Source organism: Salvia miltiorrhiza, chromosome 8 (genome assembly GCF_028751815.1).
Source record: "Salvia miltiorrhiza cultivar Shanhuang (shh) chromosome 8, IMPLAD_Smil_shh, whole genome shotgun sequence".
Taxonomy (NCBI): Eukaryota; Viridiplantae; Streptophyta; class Magnoliopsida; order Lamiales; family Lamiaceae; genus Salvia; species Salvia miltiorrhiza.
This window is the reverse complement of record NC_080394.1, coordinates 39065270-39087774: the sequence shown is the minus strand read 5'-3', so window position 1 is coordinate 39087774 and position 22505 is coordinate 39065270. Positions and strand designations below refer to the sequence as shown.

The 22505-nt window shown below is 39.2% G+C and overlaps 1 protein-coding gene across 1 annotated transcript; it reads left to right on the top strand.

The window, feature by feature from the left end:
* Positions 1-4086: 4086 nt before the first annotated feature.
* LOC130998459 (uncharacterized) lies at positions 4087-6799 on the top strand. The gene is made up of 5 exons (XM_057923877.1): positions 4087-4840; positions 4953-5968; positions 6025-6153; positions 6247-6514; positions 6705-6799. Exons 1-5 carry the CDS (start codon positions 4087-4089, stop codon positions 6797-6799), a joined length of 2262 nt encoding a protein of 753 aa, XP_057779860.1.
* The last annotated feature ends 15706 nt before the right edge of the window (positions 6800-22505 follow it).

The following is a 22505-nucleotide window of genomic DNA, read 5'->3' as shown; positions in this document are numbered from 1 at the left end:
TTCAAACCAAGGACAACGTCGCACCTGAATCTCACGACATCAAGAAGCAAGAAGAAGACAAGAAAGGAAAAGAGAATAAAACTGCAGAGACTACTGAAAGTCCACCAAAGAATGCAAGCAAGAAACTTCGCATCAACTAAAGACAAAGGAAGGTCAAGAATGTCATTTGTCTTCAATATTCATACTTGTAAATGATGTTCTAGAGCTGTTTTTTTTTTTTTTTTGACGACCTTCTCATGTTTAGTTTTGTATTGCAATATTTGACTGTTGATGCATTGAAATTTGTTTACTTTTGCGTATGTTTGTTTCTCCCACGTTATTCACTTCAGTCAACCTTTCTGTTGATTACTGGTTGTCAAACTCAGGGGGAATGTTGTTCAGCTCGAAATCAGTTAATGATTTCCTTCCTAACTGATTGTTGGCAACTTGACTGAAATGCACTTTTCTTTAACTGATAAGAGGTCCCCCCACTATTTCGATTGTAGAATATGAAAAAAATGGTGTGACAGAATGACACGAAAATATCTCTCGGTAGGGTTTCCTGTTGCCGTCTTTTAGGCGGCAGTTCTTTCTCTCCGTTAGGCCGGCCGGCTCTGGTTTTCTCCGGACGGTGGGATGTCTGCTCTTACCATCTTCGAGTTCCCTCAGTTGGGAAGACCCATGGCGGATAGGGTCCTCCCCTTACGTGTTGTCTCTAACGGGGTAGTGTTTTCCACCCATGATTTCGACTCTAACAGTTCGTGCGCTCCTTTGACGGGGGTTCCTCCTCACTCCGTCGACGCGGCTGCTGTTCGGGATGGTTTCTTATTGCCGGAAGTTCAAGATGTTGCGAATTTTCAATCAATACCTAGGGTTTCTCAGTTGATAACGTTGGATAGTTCTCTTACTTCAACCACGACGAATACTGCTAGGGTTTCGCCGAATGTGTTGCATGGTGTTTCTACCGAACAGTCGGAGTTGGTGTTCGACTAGAGTTTCTTTTTGGCGAAAGTTGCCGCGCAATCTCAGCCTGATTCGTCTTCAGCGGTGGATATTAATACTAGGGTTTCTGTTAGGGCGGCGGCGGCTGCAGACTCTGAGAGGCCACCCCAGGGTTTTGCCCCAACGGATTCCTTGCTAGTTGGTTTGGTTCCACTTCGGTTCGGTGCAATGATTCCAATGGAGTTCTGGTTTCTGATATTCCCCGACTGGAGTTCTCTTCGCTGACGGGATTAGCGGGAATCTCTGAGGAGATTTCAACGATTCCTCCTACTTCTAGGGTTACGACTGCTCCTATCAATGGAACCCTAGTTTCTGATATTCCCCGGCTGGAGTTCCCCTCGCGGACGAGGTTAGGGAGCAACTCCGAGACGATCTCCACCTTTATTCCTGCTGTTAAGATTACACATACCACTACGCGACCGGAAGAGCAACAACATACGCGGGGATCGCTACCTAAAGGGAAGACATTTGCCGAATCCCTTAGGACTGCTACTGGACGGCCTCCCGATGTTTCGGTACACGACTTCGCGGTCTTGAGGCCGACTATGGTGGAGGGCCGGCCCTGTCTCACTATTTCCTCAGCTTTCCGGCAACGTCAAATCAAGTCCTTTCAACATGCCATCCACGGCCGGATCCTTCTCAAAAAGGGGCAGTCACCAAGATTTGCTGCCGACCTTTATGTGGAACTCTCGACAATCTGGAAGCCTTCTTCTAACTGGGAGGTGATACCCCTCGGTAAGGGTTTTTTCATGCTCAAATTCTCATCACAAGAAGACTTTGCTACTGCCTTTGCTAGGAATGCTTGGGGTCTGCGTGCCGGGATACTTTTTCTACAAGTCTGGACCCCGAATTTCAATCCGCACAAGCTGGAGTCCTCCTTGGCTCATGTATGGGTTCGTATTTTCAATTTGCCCCATGAGATCTGGCACCCGGAGGTTTTAACTGGTATTGCTCGACATGTCGGTACCCCTCTTCTTGTTGATGGGCTGTCTGCTTGAGGGTCAGTACGTAACTTTACTAGAGTGCTGGTCAAAATTAATGTTGCTAGTGATAACCCTTCGTTCCTTGATGTTAAATGTGACGAGGACACGTTCGAAATTGAATTTAGATATGAAGATCTGCCTCTCTTCTGTTGTCTTTGTTCTACTATCGGACATTCTACAGATAGCTGCCAGAAACTTTCCCCGGAGGCTAAGGCCAGTACGATGGAACCATCTTCTCTGACTCAAACTTCGGGTCAGTCCTTTGGCCGGCGCGGTAGGGGACGCAGAAACAGGTCGAGACGCCAGAGAGCTAGGAGTCACTCGGTCTGGCGGCCTCGATATAGGGAGACTAATGATAAGAAGGTGATGAATGCGGAGGTCCCTAAGAAGTCTGGGGTTGAGGCTGATCACGTCTCGAGAGCGGTTACTTCAGGTATTGCAACGTCTAATCAGTTTGAGATCCTTGAAGATGACACTGCGATTGATCAGGGAAAGGGACCGAATGAAATAAGCATTATCAAGGATTATTCTCACAGGCCGGATTCTTCTCAAAAGCCAAAGTTATTTGGCGAACACCTAGGAGATGGTCAGTGCAATTTGATCTCGGACTTAAACGCTAGTAGCTCAGACCGAAGTATAGACCAGAACACGACGACTAATGAGGCCATCGCTGAGCATTCTAGACTGCCCGAGCAGTGCATGCTGCCAGAGCAACGCCGGGCTCCTGAACAAAGTCGAAACCCTGAGCAGAGCGGAACACAAGTGCAGAGCCTGACGCCAGAACATCACACGACGCAGGAGCAGAGAAGCCGGTTGTCAGATCAGAAACAGATGCCGGTGCAGAGCTGGATATCGAAGCAAGACCGTTTGACTGAGCAGGACAGGATACCTGAGCAGCGCCGGGGGACTGAGCAGAGTTATGGGGAAAGTCAGAGCAGCTTAATCTTGGAGGTCAGAGCGGACCCTAATCTGAGGACTGGGCAGGCCCATTCTCATGACCGGACCAGAGGTCACTTTGCTGATAAGAGCAGTGGCAAATTTACTTCGACACGGCCTGAGCAAAGTCAGCTGGTGACCCAAAGTTGCCTTTCCACACACCAATCTGGTACTCTCTCGTCGAACTCTGGCCAAAGCTTAGGCCCACATTCTCCTCATCCGAAGAAGGTTTTGGCTGCTAGGCCGCCACTTCCTCAAGGCCGGGGCGGACGAGGCGGGCGTTCTTCCTCACCAAGTGGTGTTTCTTTCGACACTCCCGGGAATTCTGGTGGAGGGACGAAGACCATGATGACTGCCAGACGTGGTCGATCTCCAGAGCCAACTGCTTTCCTTGACAAAGTTTCGATGGCTCAGTCGAATGGTGCCTCTACCCAGAACTTCACTATTGCTCCCTCCACTGCTGGTCCTCTTCAGCGTATGTCTGAGGTTTCTGTTCGGGCCTCTACTAAACGATGGGGGGATGAAGATGTGGATGATATTAATGATCCTCTTCAGGAGGATGGCTTTTCTTTCGGCTCTCAATGAATGTTTTATCTTGGAATATTAGAGGCATTTCTTCCTCTATGTCTCTTCTTTCACATTACTGCAGCATTTATAGACCGTGTTTTCTTGGTATTCTTGAGTCTACATCTCGATTATCTGGGATCCCAAGTACTTATTGGCATTCTTTACATCTCGTCCCGATTCATCAAAATACTCGGGATAGACGGAGATCTAATATTTGGGTGTTTGTTGACCTTTCTTTGGCTCCGATGGTTGTTTTTTCCTCTGCTCAGGTGGTAGTCATTCAGTGTTCTATCCTGGGGATTGCTTGCACTCTGGCTTTCACTCACGCTTCTTGTGATTATGTTGAGCGACGTCAGCTTTGGTCTGATATGATTCCTTTCATTGTGGGTCCTTTCCTTATGATTGGGATTTTAATGCTATTTTAGGGGCTCATGAATGGCGGGGGCGACGAGTTCCGGCTTCTACCCCCTGTGGGGATTTCCGTGCCTTCATTGATGATCATAATCTGATTCAGCCAGATTCCTCGGGTCTGTTTTTCACTTAGACTGACCGGCGGAGATTTCTTTCCCCGATAGAGTCGGTTCTGGACCGCGCTCTTTTCTCTCCTGGTTTCGCCGATATGTGGTACTCTACTACTTCGATGGTTCTTCCTAGGCTTGGATCCGATCATTCCCCTATTCTGTTGAGATGCCAGGACACGGCTACTCCTCCCAAGGGACGTCGATTTCGTTTCCTGAATATGTGGTGTTCGCATGAGGGGTTTCTGGATCAGGTTCGTGCTTCTTGGTCACAGCCGATGGATTGTCTCTGCCCGATGGTTCGGGTTATGAAAAAGTTGAAGCGTCTTTGCCCGACTCTCAAAACTTGGAATAAAGACACGTTTGGGAATTACAATGTTACCCTCGCTGAGCTTCAGCAGGATCTGAGCTCTCTCCGGGAGAATATTGATGAACAAGGGTATACAGATGATCTGTTTGACCAAGAGGTCAACTTGCAAGCTCGCATTGGCTCGGTTCTCTTGCGTAAGTCTGAGCATCTGCGGCAGCAAAGCAGAGTTTCTTGGCTTTCTGATGGAGATAGGAACACTCGCTTCTTCCACTCTATGGTTAAATGGCGTCGTTCCAATCAAAATAATAAGCAGCTTAATATTGATGGGGTTATCTCGGAAGACCAGACTGTCATGGCGGCCCATGTGATACATTTTTATGAGGATCTCTTTTCTGAGCCGAACTCTGAACCGGTGGATAGATCTTGGATTTCTGGATACATTCCGGCTTCTGTCTCCTCAGCCCAGGCTACTATGCTCACAGCCCCTCCTTCTGATGAGGATATTCGTTTGGCAGTTTTCTCCATGGATAGGAATAGTGCACCTGGTCCTGACGGGTTTAATGGCGCTTTTTTTCACTCATAGCTATCTTTCCCATGGTCTCAACTCCAACCTGCTTTGCCTTCTTCCCAAGAAGACTGATGCGGTTCTTGTTTCAGACTTCCGGCCTATTGTGTTGGGTAATTTCTTTTTCAAAGTCATCACCAAGATTCTGGCTTCTAGGTTGAATGCGGTGGCAGCGGCTATTGTCTCGGCCAATCAGTTTGGGTTTATCTCTGGGCGTTCTATTCAAGAATGTATTTTGCTGGCCTCTGAAGGTGTGAATTGCATGGAACGCTCGATTCAAGGGAGGAACATGGCTCTTAAGGTGGATATTAGAAAAGCTTTCGATACTCTGAGTTGGGATTTTGTGGAGGTTGTTCTGGATTGCTTTGGTTTCCCTCAGACTTTCCGTCACTGGATCAGAGTTATTTTTCAATCTGCCAGGATTTCGATTCTCTTTAATGGAGAGCAGCATGGTTTCTTTGGGTGTTCTCGAGGTGTTCGACAGGGCGATCCTTTGTCACCGGTTCTGTTTGGTCTGGCGGAGGAGGTTTTGAGTCGGCTCCTTTCGGATGCTGCTGATAGGGGCTTCATTGCTCGTATGAGGATGTCTCGCTCTTTGCTTTTCCCTTCTCATCTCCTGTATGCTGATGATGTCCTTCTATTTTGCAAAGCTACGTGGCGCAGCTGCAGAATGATTGAGTCGATCCTTCAGATATATGCTTCTGTTTCTGGACAGTTCTGCAATAAGGCAAAGTCCAAAGTTTACTTTGGCAAAGGTGTTTCTGTTCAGACGAGACGTAGACTGCAGCGGGATCTGGGTTTCTCCACTGGCTCCCTGCCTTTTGTTTATTTGGGAGTTTCCATTTTTGCTGGTCGTGCTACTGCTGCCCGTCTTATCAGCATTCGTGACCGCATCATTGCTCATTTTCCTAGATGGCAGGGCATGCAGTTATCTATGGCGGGCCGTCTTTGCCTCGTCACTTCTGTCATTCAGAGTGCGGCTGTTCACATCATGCTGATTTATAGGTGGCCGACTAAGTTACTTCATGATCTAGATAGGGCTTGTCGGTCTTTTATTTGGACTGGCTGCACTACTTCTAGGCCTAAGTCTTCAGTGGATTGGAATCGGGTTTGCGCTCCCAAGGCTCAGGGTGGGCTTAATGTGAAGTCCTTTACACACATCAGTCAGAGTTTCTTGATGAGGTTAGGCTGGCTGTTGAATACTGCAGATTCGATGGGCTTTCAGTTGTTTCGTCAGCGTTATCTGGATGCGTACCTGAGACCGCGTTCCCCTTGGTTCTCCTCTACGATCTGGTTGGGCACTCGGGCTGCCATTCAGACTCTTGTCAGTGACACTCATTGTTCTATAGGTTCTGGTTCTACCATTTTTTTTGGCTTGATAACTAGTTAGGGTATCGGCTGGTTGATAGGATCGGTATTCCGAATACTATGCATCACACTCTCATGCAGCCAGTCTCGGATTACTACTTTGACGATACTTGGCATTTTACTCTGGATTTCTTGCAGATTTTTTCGGACATTGCGTTCGATATTGTCTCGGTTCCTATTGGTGGGGGAGAAGATCGACGAGCGTGGACCCATTCTCATTTTGGTGAGGTCTCCGCTTCGCTTGCTATGGATCATATCCGTCCCCATTTTCCGATTGTTGATTGGGGTAAATGGATCTGGGCTCCGTTTATCCCAATACGCCGTTCCATTATACCTAGCGGGTGATTCTGGGTCGTCTTGCTACTGCTAACTCTCTTCGTCGTTCGGGTTTTGTCGGTCCAGGCTGGTGCCCACTTTGTCGGGATGCGAGCGAGGATATTGATCATCTTTTTTGGGACTGTACTTTTGCTCGACAGATCTGGGGCTCCCTTTTCAGTTGGTTCAGGGTGGATGGACCGATGATTCACGACATTGGGAGTCTACTTCTTTGGGCGATGAAGGTGCAGACTAGCAAATAGGTTGATGGCCTTTGGCGGATTGGGGTTATGTCCACGGTTTGGAGTATCTGGAATATCCGTAACAGGGTTGTGTTTGATGAGGCTCCAGTCTCTGTGAGGGCTCTTTCGGTACAAATCAAAGCCTTTATTTTGGAAACTTCCCATTTATGCTTCGGTGAGATGGCTAACTCGGTCAATGACTTGCTGATCCTTCATGGTCTTGGGGTACCGGGCATTCCTCGTCGCCCGACTTCTTATGTTTATGTGTTCTGGACTCCCCCTCCGACTCCTTGGCGCAAAATCAACATAGATGGTTCGGTTCATGGCTCCCCTCCTTTCATTCACGCCGGTGGAGTTATCAGAGATTCGTCTAGCAACCTGGGTTGTTTCCATTTCTCTGCTGGACGTGGTTGGGCTTTTGAGGCTGAGCTGCTTGCCCTCATCATTGCTTTGGAGCAAACTGTCAGTCATGGTTGGCGTCATGTTTGGATTGAGACCGACTGCACTTACTTGGTGGATCTTTTCCGTTCTCGGTCTAACACTGTTCCTTGGAGGTTCTTCAGCCGTTGGCGTAAGGTTCTTTCTTCCATTGCTGGTTTCCATTTTATTATCACTCACATCTACAGGGAAGGGAATCGGGTTGTGGATTGTTTGGCTTCTTCGGTCGAGGAGGAAGGCTATTGGAATTTCGCGATCCCGAATATTCTCCAACTGGTTCAGGATGACAAGCAGCGTCTGCCTTACATTCGGATTGTCACTTGAAGTGTCTTTCTCTCCTGGGACGTTACTTTCCCTTTTTTTTTTTTTTGCCCTTGTTTCTGCTTGTCTGGGGTGATGGCTTCTTCCTTTCGAGCTTTCTTGCCTCTCTTGCTTCTTTGGTCCGGTTTGGATTCCTAGGGGCACTGGCTTGTGTTTGGTGTGGTTGTTGATCTAGTTCATTTGGTCCTACTTTCCTGGTGTTGGGTCGGTTTCGAAAGTCTTGGGTCGTCACTCCTGGGGGATTTTGCTTGTCGTGATTTGTCCGGTAGATGCTAGCAGGAGTGTCTTCATTGCAATAAGCTTATTTCTTCTCTGGTTTGTATGGTTTGTTGATTTTGCTGCTGGTCTCTGCTCTTGTGATGGTTTCTCATTATGAGCATGGGAAACCACGCAGGAAGACTTGGGTTAACACCAATGGCTTCATCCTGCGAAGATGACCTTTAAAGCACGCTTTCTGAACATAAGCTTAATGATAAGTTGAGAATTGATTATAAAAGTAATTGCATTAGGAGACTCACTGCTAGCGGAGAACTGGGTCTGATCGGCTTGTTTTGTCTAGCTTGGTGTGGCGTCTCTTGGTTTTTGCTCCACTCTTCATTTGTGATTGTTGGTGCTTAAGGACCTAGTTTTGGTTCGAGCTGGTTTAGTGGTTGTGCCCCCTGGAGTTCACTCTTTCCTGAAGGATTTTTAGAGGACAGTTTGTCTTGTTTGGTTGGGCTTTTCCTCGGTTGGCAGGGACTTGTGGTCCATTTCTTTTCTCTCTTTATGAGTTTTTGGTTCTTTTCTGTTCTGTTTTGCTCTCCCGTTGGTCGGTTGTTTTTTGCAGGCCCGCGCTGATCCCTTTTGCGCTGGTGAGGCATCCCCTTGAGGTTGCTGTCCTGGAGAGGTTCAGAGCTTTACTCGGCGGCGGAAAGGTCGACTCCCTCAGCTTCGGTTCAACCTGAGCAGCTTTCGCTTGCTGGTCAGCGTTTTTTTCTTCTCTGGGGTCCCTGTTCTACGGTGATTTGTTGACATGTTCTTCGGGTTCGATGTTGGCTCTGTTTGGGAGTGCACTATGTGGTCTCTCGGTTTCTAGGGTCGGGCAGTCGTTGGACTTTGGCTTGTCCGGTTCTGTTGGCGGATCTTGGGACTTTGGCCTCTTTGTTCTTTTTGTTTTGTTTGGGTTTTGGGCGCCTTTTCTGCGCTTTAGGTGGATCCGTGCTGTTTTGTTTCTTCGTTGTAACCTTTCTTTGACGATTTTTCTCCTTTTTTTCAATAAAATTTTCATTTCAGCAGCTTTAACTGATAAGAGATGGGATGTCCTTTCTTTATTTGTTGACTGGTGACCATGTTTTCTTGATGAACGAGACCAATTCAAAATACCTTATTTGAACTTATCTTTTCTGATCATTGCATGATTTGATCCCCGCCTCTTTTCATGAGTAAGAGATTATGTCATATATTCTTCATCATTTAAAATCTCTTATTTTAAGGTATTTTTCTGGCGGACATTAATTACGGACTTCAAAAATCATTAAATAGTTAGGTTATTGATAATGACTATTTTCATGCGAAATGAGAAACAAATAAGTCAATATAAATCTACGAATAAATAGTTTATAATGCACGAATAATGTATTTAATTTATATGGAGTAAAATTTTTGCTCTTTTCCGGATTCGAATCCGAATTTACAACTGCTATTGAGCGAGAGAGAGTTAGGTTATATTGAGAATGACTATTTTCATGTGAAATGAGAAACGAATAAGTCAATATAAATCTATGAATAAATAATTGATAATGCACGAATAGTGTATTTAATTAATATGGTAAAATTTTGCTCTTTTTAGGATTCGAATCCAAATTTGAACGGCTATTCATGCATTTTAAATTATTTATTTGTAGATTTATATTAACTTATTTATAAATTTATATTGATTTATTCGTTATTTTTCTTTTATGCAGTAAATTTGAATAAATTAGGTACAATTATAAAATTTAAATATTTAACGTTTTAGATTTATTTTTATTTCTCATTGCATTTAATCATTCTAATTGATACCATTCTTTATATATATATATATATATATATATATATATATAGGGTTAGGTTCAATGAAAAATGCCTAAATGTAATAAAGAAGAGAGAAGTAATCTCATCCGTTGATCTTATCTAATCTAACGGACATGATTTATTCACGCCATGTTCAACGGATTTTTTCGTTGAACATTCGTGAACATATACAATATTTTTGGGGGTTATGGGTTTCGACCCCCCATATGTTCAACGAAAAAATCCGTTGAACATGGCGTGAATAAATCATGTCCGTTAGATTAGATAAGATCAACGGATTAGATTACTTCTCTCTTCTTTCTTACATTTAGGCCTTCTTCATTGAACTTTAGCCTATATATATATATATATATATATATATATATATATATATATATATATATATATATATATATACATCGTAGGAAAAGTAAAACAAGTCAACTCTTGATTAGTGTGAAAATGAATTATAGTTTATTTATTGGTTACATTGTCGGCGCAAATTTTCTACTAATGTTAGGCACCACATGTCTCACGTCAGTATCTCGTTGACCTACGATTTATACACATTTTGGGCTCTTTTGAAGTCCCAGCACTCCTCCTGCAAATTAAAATAACGATTTTCAAGCAAACACAATTATATCCAAAAAAAAAAAAAAAAGACAATGGTGTAACATGCTTGAGCGAAAATATGAATGAGATATTTTCTGATTTATGATATTTAGTCATAAAACATCTTCTCAACGAAGCTACTCGATCTACAGACTTTTTTTAGCGGAATAAACTTTGAGAAATTGAATTAAATGATGTATAATAGGAATTGTCTCATGTGGTTATTTATCCTAATATATATAGGGGTTGTAGTTGATTCACTTAATGAAATAGACAAGATTAATAGAATTGGAGGATGATCAAAATGTAGATTGAATTATTTATTACTGGTCAAATTAACAAATCAAATATTTGATTAAATTTAATTATTTTATCAATATATATGAAGTGGAACCACATTTTTCGTAAATACGTGACAATCATTATAATTAATATATTTGTTTGTTGGGTCCCGGAAGGTCACTGAACAGGTGTATGGGGGGAATACACCTGTAGTCTATTTTTCAAAATTCTTTTGTAGTTAACTGAAATAGCATCAACTGATACTGAAAGAGTTTGACTGATGTGAGCAGTTAAATAACTTCAGTTAAACGAAGGTGAGAGACTGATACTGAAGTAACTTCAGTATTTTGACTTAAGTTAAAATCAGTACTTTAACTGATATCCACAAAAGGGCTTCAGTCAGATTTTGAAACAGATGAGTGTTATGAATCTTACTGATTATCCGAAAATTTATTAGTTAGACTAATAACACTAGCAACGGAAAACTAAACTTAAGAAATAGCCTTTATGATTAACACGTTGTTAAGATACAGTTTCACTTTGCAGTTAATCAGTTTCAGTTAGAAAGGCGTTTGTGCACAAATAGGAATGTAAGGCTGAAAGCGATAAACGACAAAGGATTTTTACGTGATTAGGAACAAGTTCCTACATCTACAGTCAGTTAAACACACTGACAATCACTCTGAGCTAGTGCTTGCGAGTGCACAACAAACCTTTAACTGAAACAAGGTTTCAGCGCCAATACACTGGATTGGACTTCTTGTCTCCTTCTTAACTCGCAGAAGCAAAGACTACACTTGTCTTGCGTGCGGGGGTTAAGAACTCTTGAGTTCAGACTCTGGCTTGAACTCTCTCTCTCTCTCTCTCTCTCTCAAACTCTCTTTTCGCTCAATTGAAAAGGGTTCGAATTACCAACTAGATTACAGAGAACAGACTCTCTGTAATCGGGGACTTAGGCTTTGAATATTTCAAAGTATTTGCCTAAGTAACTAAGAGAATGAAGGTAATCAGTAAACTGATTTAAGCTTCGAGAATTCTCTTCTTCGATTCAAACTTTAAAGCAGTGAGTAGGCTGAGTTGCAATTTTGGCAGAGGTTCAGCTTGTGTATTTCAATCGGTGAAGATTGTGGTGTTCCTCGAGCACTATTTATAGTCAAAATCTCGAATAGATCCATTGGCAAGATGGTCTTCAAGAATTCGTCCGTTGTGAGAGTAATTTGAATTTGGCTGAGGCTTCAATTTTCGAGGTTCCTAAATTGGTGAAGAACGGCGTCTCAGGTACAGGAGGTAAGGTACCTCTGAAAAGTTATCACCAAAAAGGAATGCTTCTGCAGAGAAATGACGATCTTCAATATCTCTGCATTTAATGCGGCTGTACTTGAAAGTACGTGGCTTCCTTTTAACTCTGGAGCTTCAGTTCGAGGAAGAATGTCAACTTGACTTGAGTACCAGTCCGCTAAATCCACGTGGCCAGCATTAATACTTTAGTCTCAACTGATCCTTCAGTAAGACTCTCGTCCAGTCAAATCTTCAGTATTTGACTTTGTCTTTTCACAACTAACTTCAGTTGAGTTCTTCGAACTTCAGTCTTCAGTTAGACTAGAGAACATGAACTCTAACACTTGAGTTCGAGAAGTTCTAGTCTATAAAAAGAAATTCTAAGAGTTTTGGTATCATCAAAACTAGGGTTATGATATTTCATTAAGTTCCCAACATTATTGTAAAAATCAACTTTATATACTAGGCTTTTAATATAATTAATACAAAAATCAATCATGTGGGGCGGGACCACTATATCTGTTTTAATATATTTTCTCTTGACTTTTCAAAAAAAAAAAGTTTTTGAATGCCTAAATTTTACCATTTAAACTGGGCTCCATAGGCACAAACTTTCCCATCTTTGATGGTCCTATATCATGGTGTATGAACGAAGTTAATGTTTTATGGGACATTGTGACCTAGTATTTTTTTATTTTTATTTTTACTTGGGGGGAGGTTGTGACCTAGTATTAATGCTTGTATTTTTGTATGTGTCCTTCATAAAGAAATTTTTAAAATTTTATGTACCATAAGAGTTATTAGCCAAGACATTGTTTAGTAGTTGTCATAAAACTAACTATAAGCGCCAAATTCTTAGTATTTAATTAAAAAAGTTGGCATACTAATAATATAATTAATACAAATATATATATATATATATATATATATATATATATATTTAAACCCAACTTTATATACAAATATATCTCTCCCTCTTTCTATATATATATATATATATATATCCTATATATATATATATATATATATATATATATATATATATAGGAATGGGATCATATAGATCCCAATGCTTATAATAGATCCCTAGATCCAAATCTTGACCACACATTTATGACATGTGGCGCATCAAGATGGTGACACGTGGCAAGGATTCCAAGGCAAAATCTGGAGGGGTAAAATTGGAATGTAATTTTCGGATTTAATAATTAAAAAAAATATATTTTTTTTAGATTTTCTCAAAATAGATATATTTTAGATGCATATAGTTTCACACAAAGATGCATAAAGTTTTCACATGAAATGCATAACTTTGAACAGAAAAATGCATTTAATTTTTCCAGTTTTGGTATTTTCACCACCCCACCCCATACCACCCCCCAATCCAGCCCACACCACCCCCCAACCCTCCCCATTACCACCCCCCAAAAATAGGCATGTTTCACATGCATATAAAATCAAACAAAAATGCATAAAGTTTTCACATAAAATGCATTAAATTATACAAAAAATGCATTTCATTTTAATAAATCTGGTAGTTTCGCCACCCCACCCCTGCCCCTGCCCCTGCCCCCTGCCCCCCCACCCCCCCACCCCCCCCACCCCCACCCCCCACCCCAAAAAAAACTTTTTTTTTTTCAAAAACTGATTTTCTAATTGCTGGCCCACCCCCACCCCCACCCCCCACCGACCCACCCCCCCACCCCCCCACCCCCCCCAAATTTTTTTTTTATTTTTTTATTTTTTTAAAAACTGATTTTCAAAAAAAAAATTTGGGGGGGGGGGTGGGGGGGTGGGGGGTGGGGGTAGGGGTGGGTCAGTGGTCAGAAAATCAGTTTTTAAAAAAATAATTTTTTTTTTTTGGGGGTGGGGGGTGGGTGGGGGTGGGGTTCTGGGGTGGGGTGGGGTTCTGGGGTGTGGGGGGTGGGGTTGGGGTGGGGTGAAATCTTATGCATATTTATATGAAACTTTATGCATTTTTATATGAAAGTTCATGCATTCTCGTATGAAACTTTATGCATCTAAAATATACTTATTTTGAGAAAATATAATTTTTTTTTTTTTTTGAATTTCGAAAATTACATTCCAATTTTACCCCTCTCCAGATTTTGCCTTGAAATGCCTTGCCACGTGTCACCATCTTGATGCGCCACATGTCATAAATGTGTGGTCTAGATTTGGATCTACGGATCTATTATAAGCATAGGGATCCACCGGAACCCAACCCTATATATATATATATATATATATATATATATATATATATAGGGAGAGGTTCAAGAAAGAACCATAAATAAAAGAAGACCGGAGAACCATTTTCAGCCATACGATCATCAAGATCTACGGTGGATGCATCATCTTGTTGGATGAATGCAGATCCTGGGTTCGAATCCTGAAGGGAGCATTTTTTTTTTTAATTTTTTTAGTGCATTAATTTTAACAGCGAATGTATTAATTTTTACAGTGGATGCATTAGATTTGATGGTTCTCCCGTTCTCACAATTAATATAGTTCTCTCTAGAACCACACCCTATATATATATATATATATATATATATATATATATATATTTATAAGGGTGAGCTAAAATAAAAATACATCTTAAAATATAAAATAGTAATCATTTTCAGCCTTTAGATCATCAAGATCTATGATTGATTTATCACCTTTTTGGATGAATTTATGATCCTGAGTTCGAATCTAATAATTAGCGAAAATTTTATTTTTCACAATTCATGCATTTATTGCATAACGAATTCATATGTATTCAACAAAGAATTCATACACTTTAATTGATTCGTATTTTATATTTTAAAAACTGTTTTTAGAGTAGGCCCTTCCTATATATATATATGGAAAAGTTCTATTGAGAAACACAAATGTTGTGAGAAGTGAGAAGAAATCTGAGCCACTTATATTCACAGATCGTGCGGTCCTAATTTAGTCAGATTAAGTCATTCATTTTTAATGAGAAGGATACAAATGTAATTTCCATTTATACGGTAACGTGATCTCCTATGAATATGCGAAGGTAAATCTCATCATTTTTGGTAGATTACGTTTGTGTATCAAACTTTCCTATTTTTTGGCAAACTTTCTATATTGAATGTCGAATTTGTTGGTGAGTTCAACACATTTAATTATAACTTCTAAAAATGTATAAAATATTATTGTATTCTTGTATGTGGTTTTTGTTGTGTTTCAAAAATATTTATGGAAATTTATGATTCGAAATGATTGTATCTATTTTCGATAATATACAAATGTTCATCATTAGTGACTAAAAAATCTAAGGGTTAATAGCCGGAAAATACACGAACTATCACGAAATTTGCATATTGCACATCACCTTCAAAAATAGCCTTAGAATACATCACGTTTTAATTTTGTTGCAAATTGCACACGCGTTGACTACCACCTTGATCGGTGTTGACGTGGCTCCCGGAATTTTCAGACGTGGACTCACCGGCATTCAAAACGACGTCGTTTTGAATGAGTATAAATTAAAAAAAAATGGAAAAAATCCCCAAATCTCACCTGTGCCTTCTTCCCCAAATCTTGCTCTTCCCGTCTGCACCTTCATCCCCAAATCTCCTAGGTCTTCAAGTAGGCGTCTTTGAGGTTGGAGAGCGCGGCCTTGGCGGTCGGTGTTGTAGGGGAACTGGGCCATTTGGAGCTCGGCGTAGGTGGCCTTGGCGGTGAATGGTGGCGAAGAGTTTGGCGACGAAGGCTTCCATGGCAGCGGGGTTCCTGCAGTCCTCTTTGGCTTTCTCGGCATCCTCATCCTCGAATTGACGCTACTCGCAGCAGCAGAGCTTGTCTTGAGGGATCAAGAGGCAGAATCCTCTTGGTTGGAGGTGTCTTGAGCCGAAACCAGGGGGTGGGGTTTTGCTGCGAAAACCCTAGATCTGAAGCGGGTTGTTCTCGCTGCTTCTTCAGGGGCGGTGGCGAGCCATCGTGGCTATTGCCATGAATTGAGGACGGAGCCATCCTTGGAAGTGCACTGGAGAACCTATGAATCGGAAGGGGAGGCTATCCTTGGAAGGGGAAGGGGAAGGAGAAGCTTTGAATCGAAAGAGGAGGCCATCCTTGGAAGTGCACTGGAAAACCTTTGAATCGGAAGTGCACTGGTTCAGCCTTTGAATCGGAAGGGGAGGCATGGCTCGCCGGATTCTGAAAATGGTGACGGCGGCGCGGCGGACCACCTAGAGCAGGAAGAAGGCAGTGGAGAATGGCTCATCCAATTTTAGGATTTTTTTTTAGAAATTCTTCAAAATATCAAAACGGTATCGTTTTGCACACGTGGCTTGCCAGCGTGTAAAAAAACCACGTGGATGTCCATGTCATCGCCGGTCAAACTTAAGAGTTGCCGGAATCTTCGTCGTGTGCAATTTGCAACAAAATTAAAAGGTGATGTATTCTGAGGCTATTTTTGAAGGTGATGTGCAATATGCAAATTTCGTGATAGTTCGTGTATTTTCCGGCTATTAACCCAAAATCTAATAAGTACATTTTTAACACAATATTTAGTTTTTTTTTTGTATGTTCATAAATATATGCTCGGTGATTATTTATCAGACTTAATTATCTAATATGTACGATCGATAAATTGGTCACTTTAATTGCATAACAACATCTATGTTCATCAAAATCACTATGATGTTCACAATAAAATACTTTTATGTTCATTAAAATCACTATTATGTTCACAACTTTATATCTGAAATGCTTTTCTAATTATATTATTATAAAAACGCATATTTTGTTCAAATAATTTTGCAATAACTTAAATATATATCCTCCATCCACATTCCTATAATTATTTGATACTATTTGTTTCTAATAGTCGCGCTAGTACATGCGCAATAAAGTTACATTATTAAAGACTGTAAGTTCTTTCAACGGATTGATCGAGATATTCCACCGTGTACTAAGTGATTTGTACAAAAGATTATGAGTGAAAGGGACTTATTTGACCAAGATAATGGAAGATTGAAGGTTGAACGAGACAAAAGTCTACAACATATTGCTGATATGAAACATATTTTACTAATTTGAACGTAATTTATTGAACAAATAGTTATCCCATTTTAACTTTGCTAGATTTTTCTCAGATTGATGAAATTATATTTTCGTTTAATATAATGAATTTTTAATACGTTTTGTATGAACCAATAGTTATATCCTTTGAACTTTAATGAACAAATCTCAATTTCTAAATGAACATAACTTATTAATTACGATGAACATATTTTACTGATTTGATGAACATATTTTACTAATTTGAAATACATGATGTCAAGAAAGAACAATGCATGGCAGGAACACATTTATTTAAGGTTTCAAACAAAAGGGAGGTGATTTATGCCTAATTGTTCTAATTTTGAGGGTTTGCATGTGCATGTTTTAAGTTAAATATTCTGAAAATTGGTGCATTTATGGGTTTGTTTTATGCTTTGCAGGAGATTCTGATTTTATAGGTGGAAGAGTGTGATGTTGGAGATTATGGGTGAAAATTGCATACTTAGGCGCAAAATTGGTGTTCAGAGCTAAAAGTCCGCGTGCAGAGCAGAGCCGACTTCATAGTCAGAGCTGAACTTCACTATCAGAGCTAAATCTCCATAGCAGAACAAACTTGTCAGAGCAGAGCTAAACTCGACAGAGCTGACTTACGCACCAGAGTAAACACATACCAGAGCTGGGAAGAATCGACAGAGCTGACTTTTCTCTAGAGTCAACATATTCAGAGCTGAACTTTACAGAGCTGACTTCCAGCTCTGCCATACTTGCCAGAGCTCGCTAATTCCAGAGCTGACTCCAAGCTCTGCCATACCTTTCCAGAGCCGAATTTCCAGAGTTTACGATTTCTCGCCATAGCTACAAATTCTCACCAGAGTTGAGATTACTTGCAGAGCACGATTCAGTTGGACTTACCTTTAAATGCACGATTCTATTTCCTTAAGAGTCCAGTTTTGCAAGGTGAGTTTGATGATAATTAAGGTTGAAGAAAGTCTATAAAAGGGGCTAGAACGTGAATGAAGAAATCAATCCTTCTACCTCCGGCACTTAGTTAGACTTAGTTAGATTAAAATGTTTGCCCTAATATTTAGTTTCCGCCTAGGTAGCCAAAGTTTAGGTTTACATATTTTCTTAGTTATTCTAGTTTTAGTTACTTTTTGTTCTAGTTTATTTTCAAGTTTAGTTTACTTTAGTTTTAGTTCTGTTTTTGGTAAAGCATAAATGAACGACGAACGTTTGTTTGGTGAATTATCGGTGAATTACCTAGAGTTTGATCGGAAAAAATGAGAGAAGATTGTGGAATTGCTGAGTGCACGAGAAAAAGCTGTTGTAGTATTGAGAGTAAAGATAACGTAAGATTACAAGGTGTGTACATGCGGTTATTTATAGATTACATGCTAGGGGTAAAATAGTAATTTCACCTTCGAAGCATGCCTCCCGCGTGGTCAAGGTCATAGTGGTAATTTTGCCCCCCTAGGCGGGCGAATCCTCCGCTCTTCAGCGACTTCTCTGGCATATACGGCCTTTCTGGCGTAAATGACTTCTCTGGCGTAGGTGACTTCTCGGGCAACAGCCATTTCTCTGGCAAGAGCCATTTCTCTGATCGGGAGTGATTTCCCCGACATATCATCTCCTCTGGTGAGGTCCGTTCCTCTGACAAAGATGATTCCTCTGTTTTGCATATTTTACTCCTCATCAGTTTTGAAGATTGGGATTGAGTGACAACAATTTCATCTTTGTGATGTTTTACGGTATTTCAGTATTTATATTAATTTACTTGCTTTGTTTAAATTATGCAATTTAAATCCTGCAATTTCAATTATGTGTTTTCATGCTTTCCTTTAAATTCTGCAATTTAGTTTTATGCTCATTAGATTAGAAGCCTTTAATTTACAAGTCTTTAAATTCTTTAAGTTTGTTTAAGTTCTTGCCTAGGTTTTATAGTTTCTTTATGCTTACGTTCTTGTTTTTGTTCTTTGCATGCCTAGTTAATTCTCTAGTTTAAATTCAAGTTAAGTTTAATTTTAAGTTAAGTTTACTTTACAAGTTTTAGTTTAATAATTTAAGTTTACAGTTTTCTCATGACATAGTTAAAAGCCCTTAAAGATCTTCCTTGAGAGACGACATTGGGTTAACTTACCACTGCTAGAGTGTCCCTGTCCTATTGCAAGTCAATCTAGAGGTGTTCTAGTTGAGTCAGGAGGCAAACGACCATCAGGATTTGACATCATTATTCATCAATACCAAACACAAAATAAAACTCCACAAAGAAATGAAACAACAGTCGATCCCCAATCATAAGCAAGTTTTTTGTTAAGCATTCTGCAATACCAAAAAAAGAGAAGAGTAGGTGAGTTTCGAAGCAATAACACAAATATCTTTACTTACTCTTATAAGATGTTTGTGTGAGTTTAAAAGCTCCTTAAAATAGTCTATACTCTGAAATATGAATCCTACAAGAGAAATAAGCAAATCAAATGAATAAATCATTGTTCCTATGCTTCTTTACATTTCTCTTTTTGAAACAACCTTTGCTTCTTTACATTTAAAGTCACTAAGTGGAAGAAGAAAAACAAAAGTCTCAAGAATAGTTGCATTTAGAGAAAGAACTGAAGCCAGGTTTAAGCACGTGAAAACTAATAAGGAAAAGAGATGCAAATATCTTCTCCTTGAAAATCTTTCAGCCATTAAAATCAGAAGGGTGGGATAACTGAGATTTGAACATGCACACACAACCTCACATATTCTCCATTAAAAAAGAATCCAAGCATGTTATCTGATCTGATGAAGTTCTATCAAAGATAGAAAATGGGCAGAGTTCAAAATTTCATTCTATTCACATAATTTCAACAATATTTAATGCAGGAACAGAGTGTATTGACAATACAACAGCCAACAAGAATGAGGCAAGATGATGGAATCAGAAGTTACCAAGTTTGGAACTTTGTTGTACGCATCAACTACAACACTTGAGAGACACTATCAAAAAATGAGGAAAAATAAATACACTGAGCAAAAACTACAACATTCCATTCATTGAACAAGGTATTCTGGGCACCCGATAATGTGAACAAACCAAGAAGTCGACAATTCTTAAAGGAATCAAATAATGTAAGAAATAATAACAGACCATTAACCATGGTTGAAACTTATAAAAATTTCTGAACTTTATTCCAAAATAAATTTTCTTGAATGAACTATAATCCAAATTTAGAGATTCATAACACCGAAAAAAGAGGAATTAATTAAAAGCTGCAAAACTACACCTTCAACCCTTTCACGATCCATGATTATATTCTTCCGAACAGGGGATGACGAATTACTTTCAAGATGACTGAAAAAATAAAGAAATGATACACAAAAACAAATTCAATCGTGCAAACACAAGATCATCGAAATCACCGCCAGAAATCTTTGATTTCCAGATGTTGATATCCCTAGCGTATGTTCTTGAATCGTCGAAATCGCAACCCAAAAATTCCAAACAACGATCTTGCAGTCCAAAATTTATCGCCGCTTCGTGTATTTTTCAAACCATATTTCATGAATATTGAAGGTCAGATTATGAGAGGTTGGAAAAAATCAAAAAGTGTAATCAAATTTGATGAATGATTTTTAGAAAGAAGGTCAAAAAATTAGGAATGATTTGATGTGCATTGATTCACTGAAATAAAAAGTTACATCATTACCCTTTTTTATTTAATTTGAATTCATTGAATTTAATTTATCCAATTTTCAGATTAATCAAGGCCGTAGAATTACAACAGATTAAGGACTAGGATTGTTTCTTACTTCTTAATTTAAAGTTCTTCTCTATAAATATATCAATATATACTGCCTTGTTCATCAATATATATGTCTTATTCATTACCAATTTTTTAAATTTTTTATTTTTCATCAGTATATACATCTTGTTCGTTAGATATACATCTTATTCACTAGTATTATATGTATATATATATATATATATATGAGACCCCCTAATTTTAGTGAGATTTAGGGCACGATCTGGTGCGTTTATTTTATCAATCCTATGGCTGATATTGTATCTGGAGGGAGATTTTTTTTTTTTTGCAGGGTTCGAATCCTAGAGGAAGCAGAATATTTTAAATTTTGTTATTCATCAGTATATACTGCATTGTTCATCAATATATACTGTCTTGTTCATCAATATATATGTCTTGTTCATTACCAATTTTTTAAATTTTGTTTTTCATCAGTATATACATCTTGTTCGTTAGATATACGTCTTATTCATTAGTATTATATGTCTTATTCATTGCCCTCATGTTACACGAAAAATAGGAGGTCTCACTGGAGCGCGCCCCTATATATATATATATAGGGTCGCGTTCAATGAAGAACACGAACACGAACACGCCCACGTTCATCAAATTATATTGAACATATAAGTCATTTCGCTCATTTCGTTGAACATTCATCAAATTATACATAAGTTTTGGGGGTTCTAGGGTTCGACCTCCTATATGTTCAACAAAAAAATCCGTTGAACATGACGTGAATAAATATTGCCCGTTAGATTAGATAAGATCAACGGCTGAGATTTGTTCTTTGTTCTTTGAATATTTAGTGTTCTCTATTGAGCGCCCACCTATATATATAACTCTACACCAAACTGGTTTGATAAGCCAATAGAATCAAATTTTCGGATCCAAACAGCTTAGTCAGGACCAATTCAATCGATTATGTAGATGGTTTAATTTCAAAACAATTCACTATTTATTTATTTTTATAGTTTTTTTTAGGAGATTTATTTTTATGTTTAGCATTAATATTATTAGTAAACTTTTGTGATATCATAACTTATGTACGTGTCACCACAACAAACATATTTCATATTTCTACGTCTAATTTAAGTTTAGTTTAAATTTTAAGAGTTCGTCATTAGTAAAAATGATGTGAGTAGATTATGATTTTAAGAGTTCATTAATTGCAGAAAGTGTTAGAATAAAGAAAAACATGATTAAGTTATAATATTGGTCAAAACTCGTGATCTTTCACGAACAAGGCATTGATCGAAACACTAAAATTCTATTATCAATTATTCGTCGCCACTAATTGTCACTAATTTGTTCTGGTATCGATCTCAATTATAAAATATTTTATAGCAAGATACTATATGACTCTGATGTTCCCTGCAATTAATTATGGAATTATATTAATAAAAAATTCATAATTTTATACATTAAAAAATGGAGATGCAAATCGACCTTTGGATTACGATACATTGTTCTTGGTCCCCGACTACAAATATTTTTTCTGTAACCAATGTTTGTTACATTGCACTGATACTGCCTGAACGATTTTCCAAATAATTAATGTAAGATACCACCTAATATTTAATTATTGCAAAACATCAAATAATTGCTACCAAAAACTTGGTCCTCGTTGTTTCACGTGTACTATCTTATTTTATGATTCAAATTAATGGATACGAAATGTGCGGCGGGCGAAGAATACTTATTCTATGTGATCTGGTATCAGATATGTATGTTCTTGCTTCTGATTTTATTATGTTATTAATCAGTTACGTTAATAACCCAATTCTATCGACTTACCCCTAAGAAAAAAAAAGAAGACATTTCTACCTACTTAGGTTACGCGACACACGGTGACGGTGACAATTACGGATGAGATCCAGTGTCTCGTAATCTTATGTGTTATAATACTATGATTTAATATTTGTTACAAAAAATTAAATTTTATAAAAAGTATATA

What these genes read in the sequence shown, in the direction of transcription:
- LOC130998459 (XM_057923877.1), top strand. Translation starts at nt 4,087, where the DNA reads ATGTGGTACTCTACTACTTCGATGGTTCTTCCTAGGCTTGGATCCGAT. An exon ending in GGATAGGAATAGTGCACCTG is followed by an intron (nt 4,841 to 4,952) that starts GTCCTGACGGGT and finishes TTCTTGTTTCAG; the next exon opens with ACTTCCGGCCTATTGTGTTG. An exon ending in CTTCAGTGGATTGGAATCGG is followed by an intron (nt 5,969 to 6,024) that starts GTTTGCGCTCCC and finishes TACACACATCAG; the next exon opens with TCAGAGTTTCTTGATGAGGT.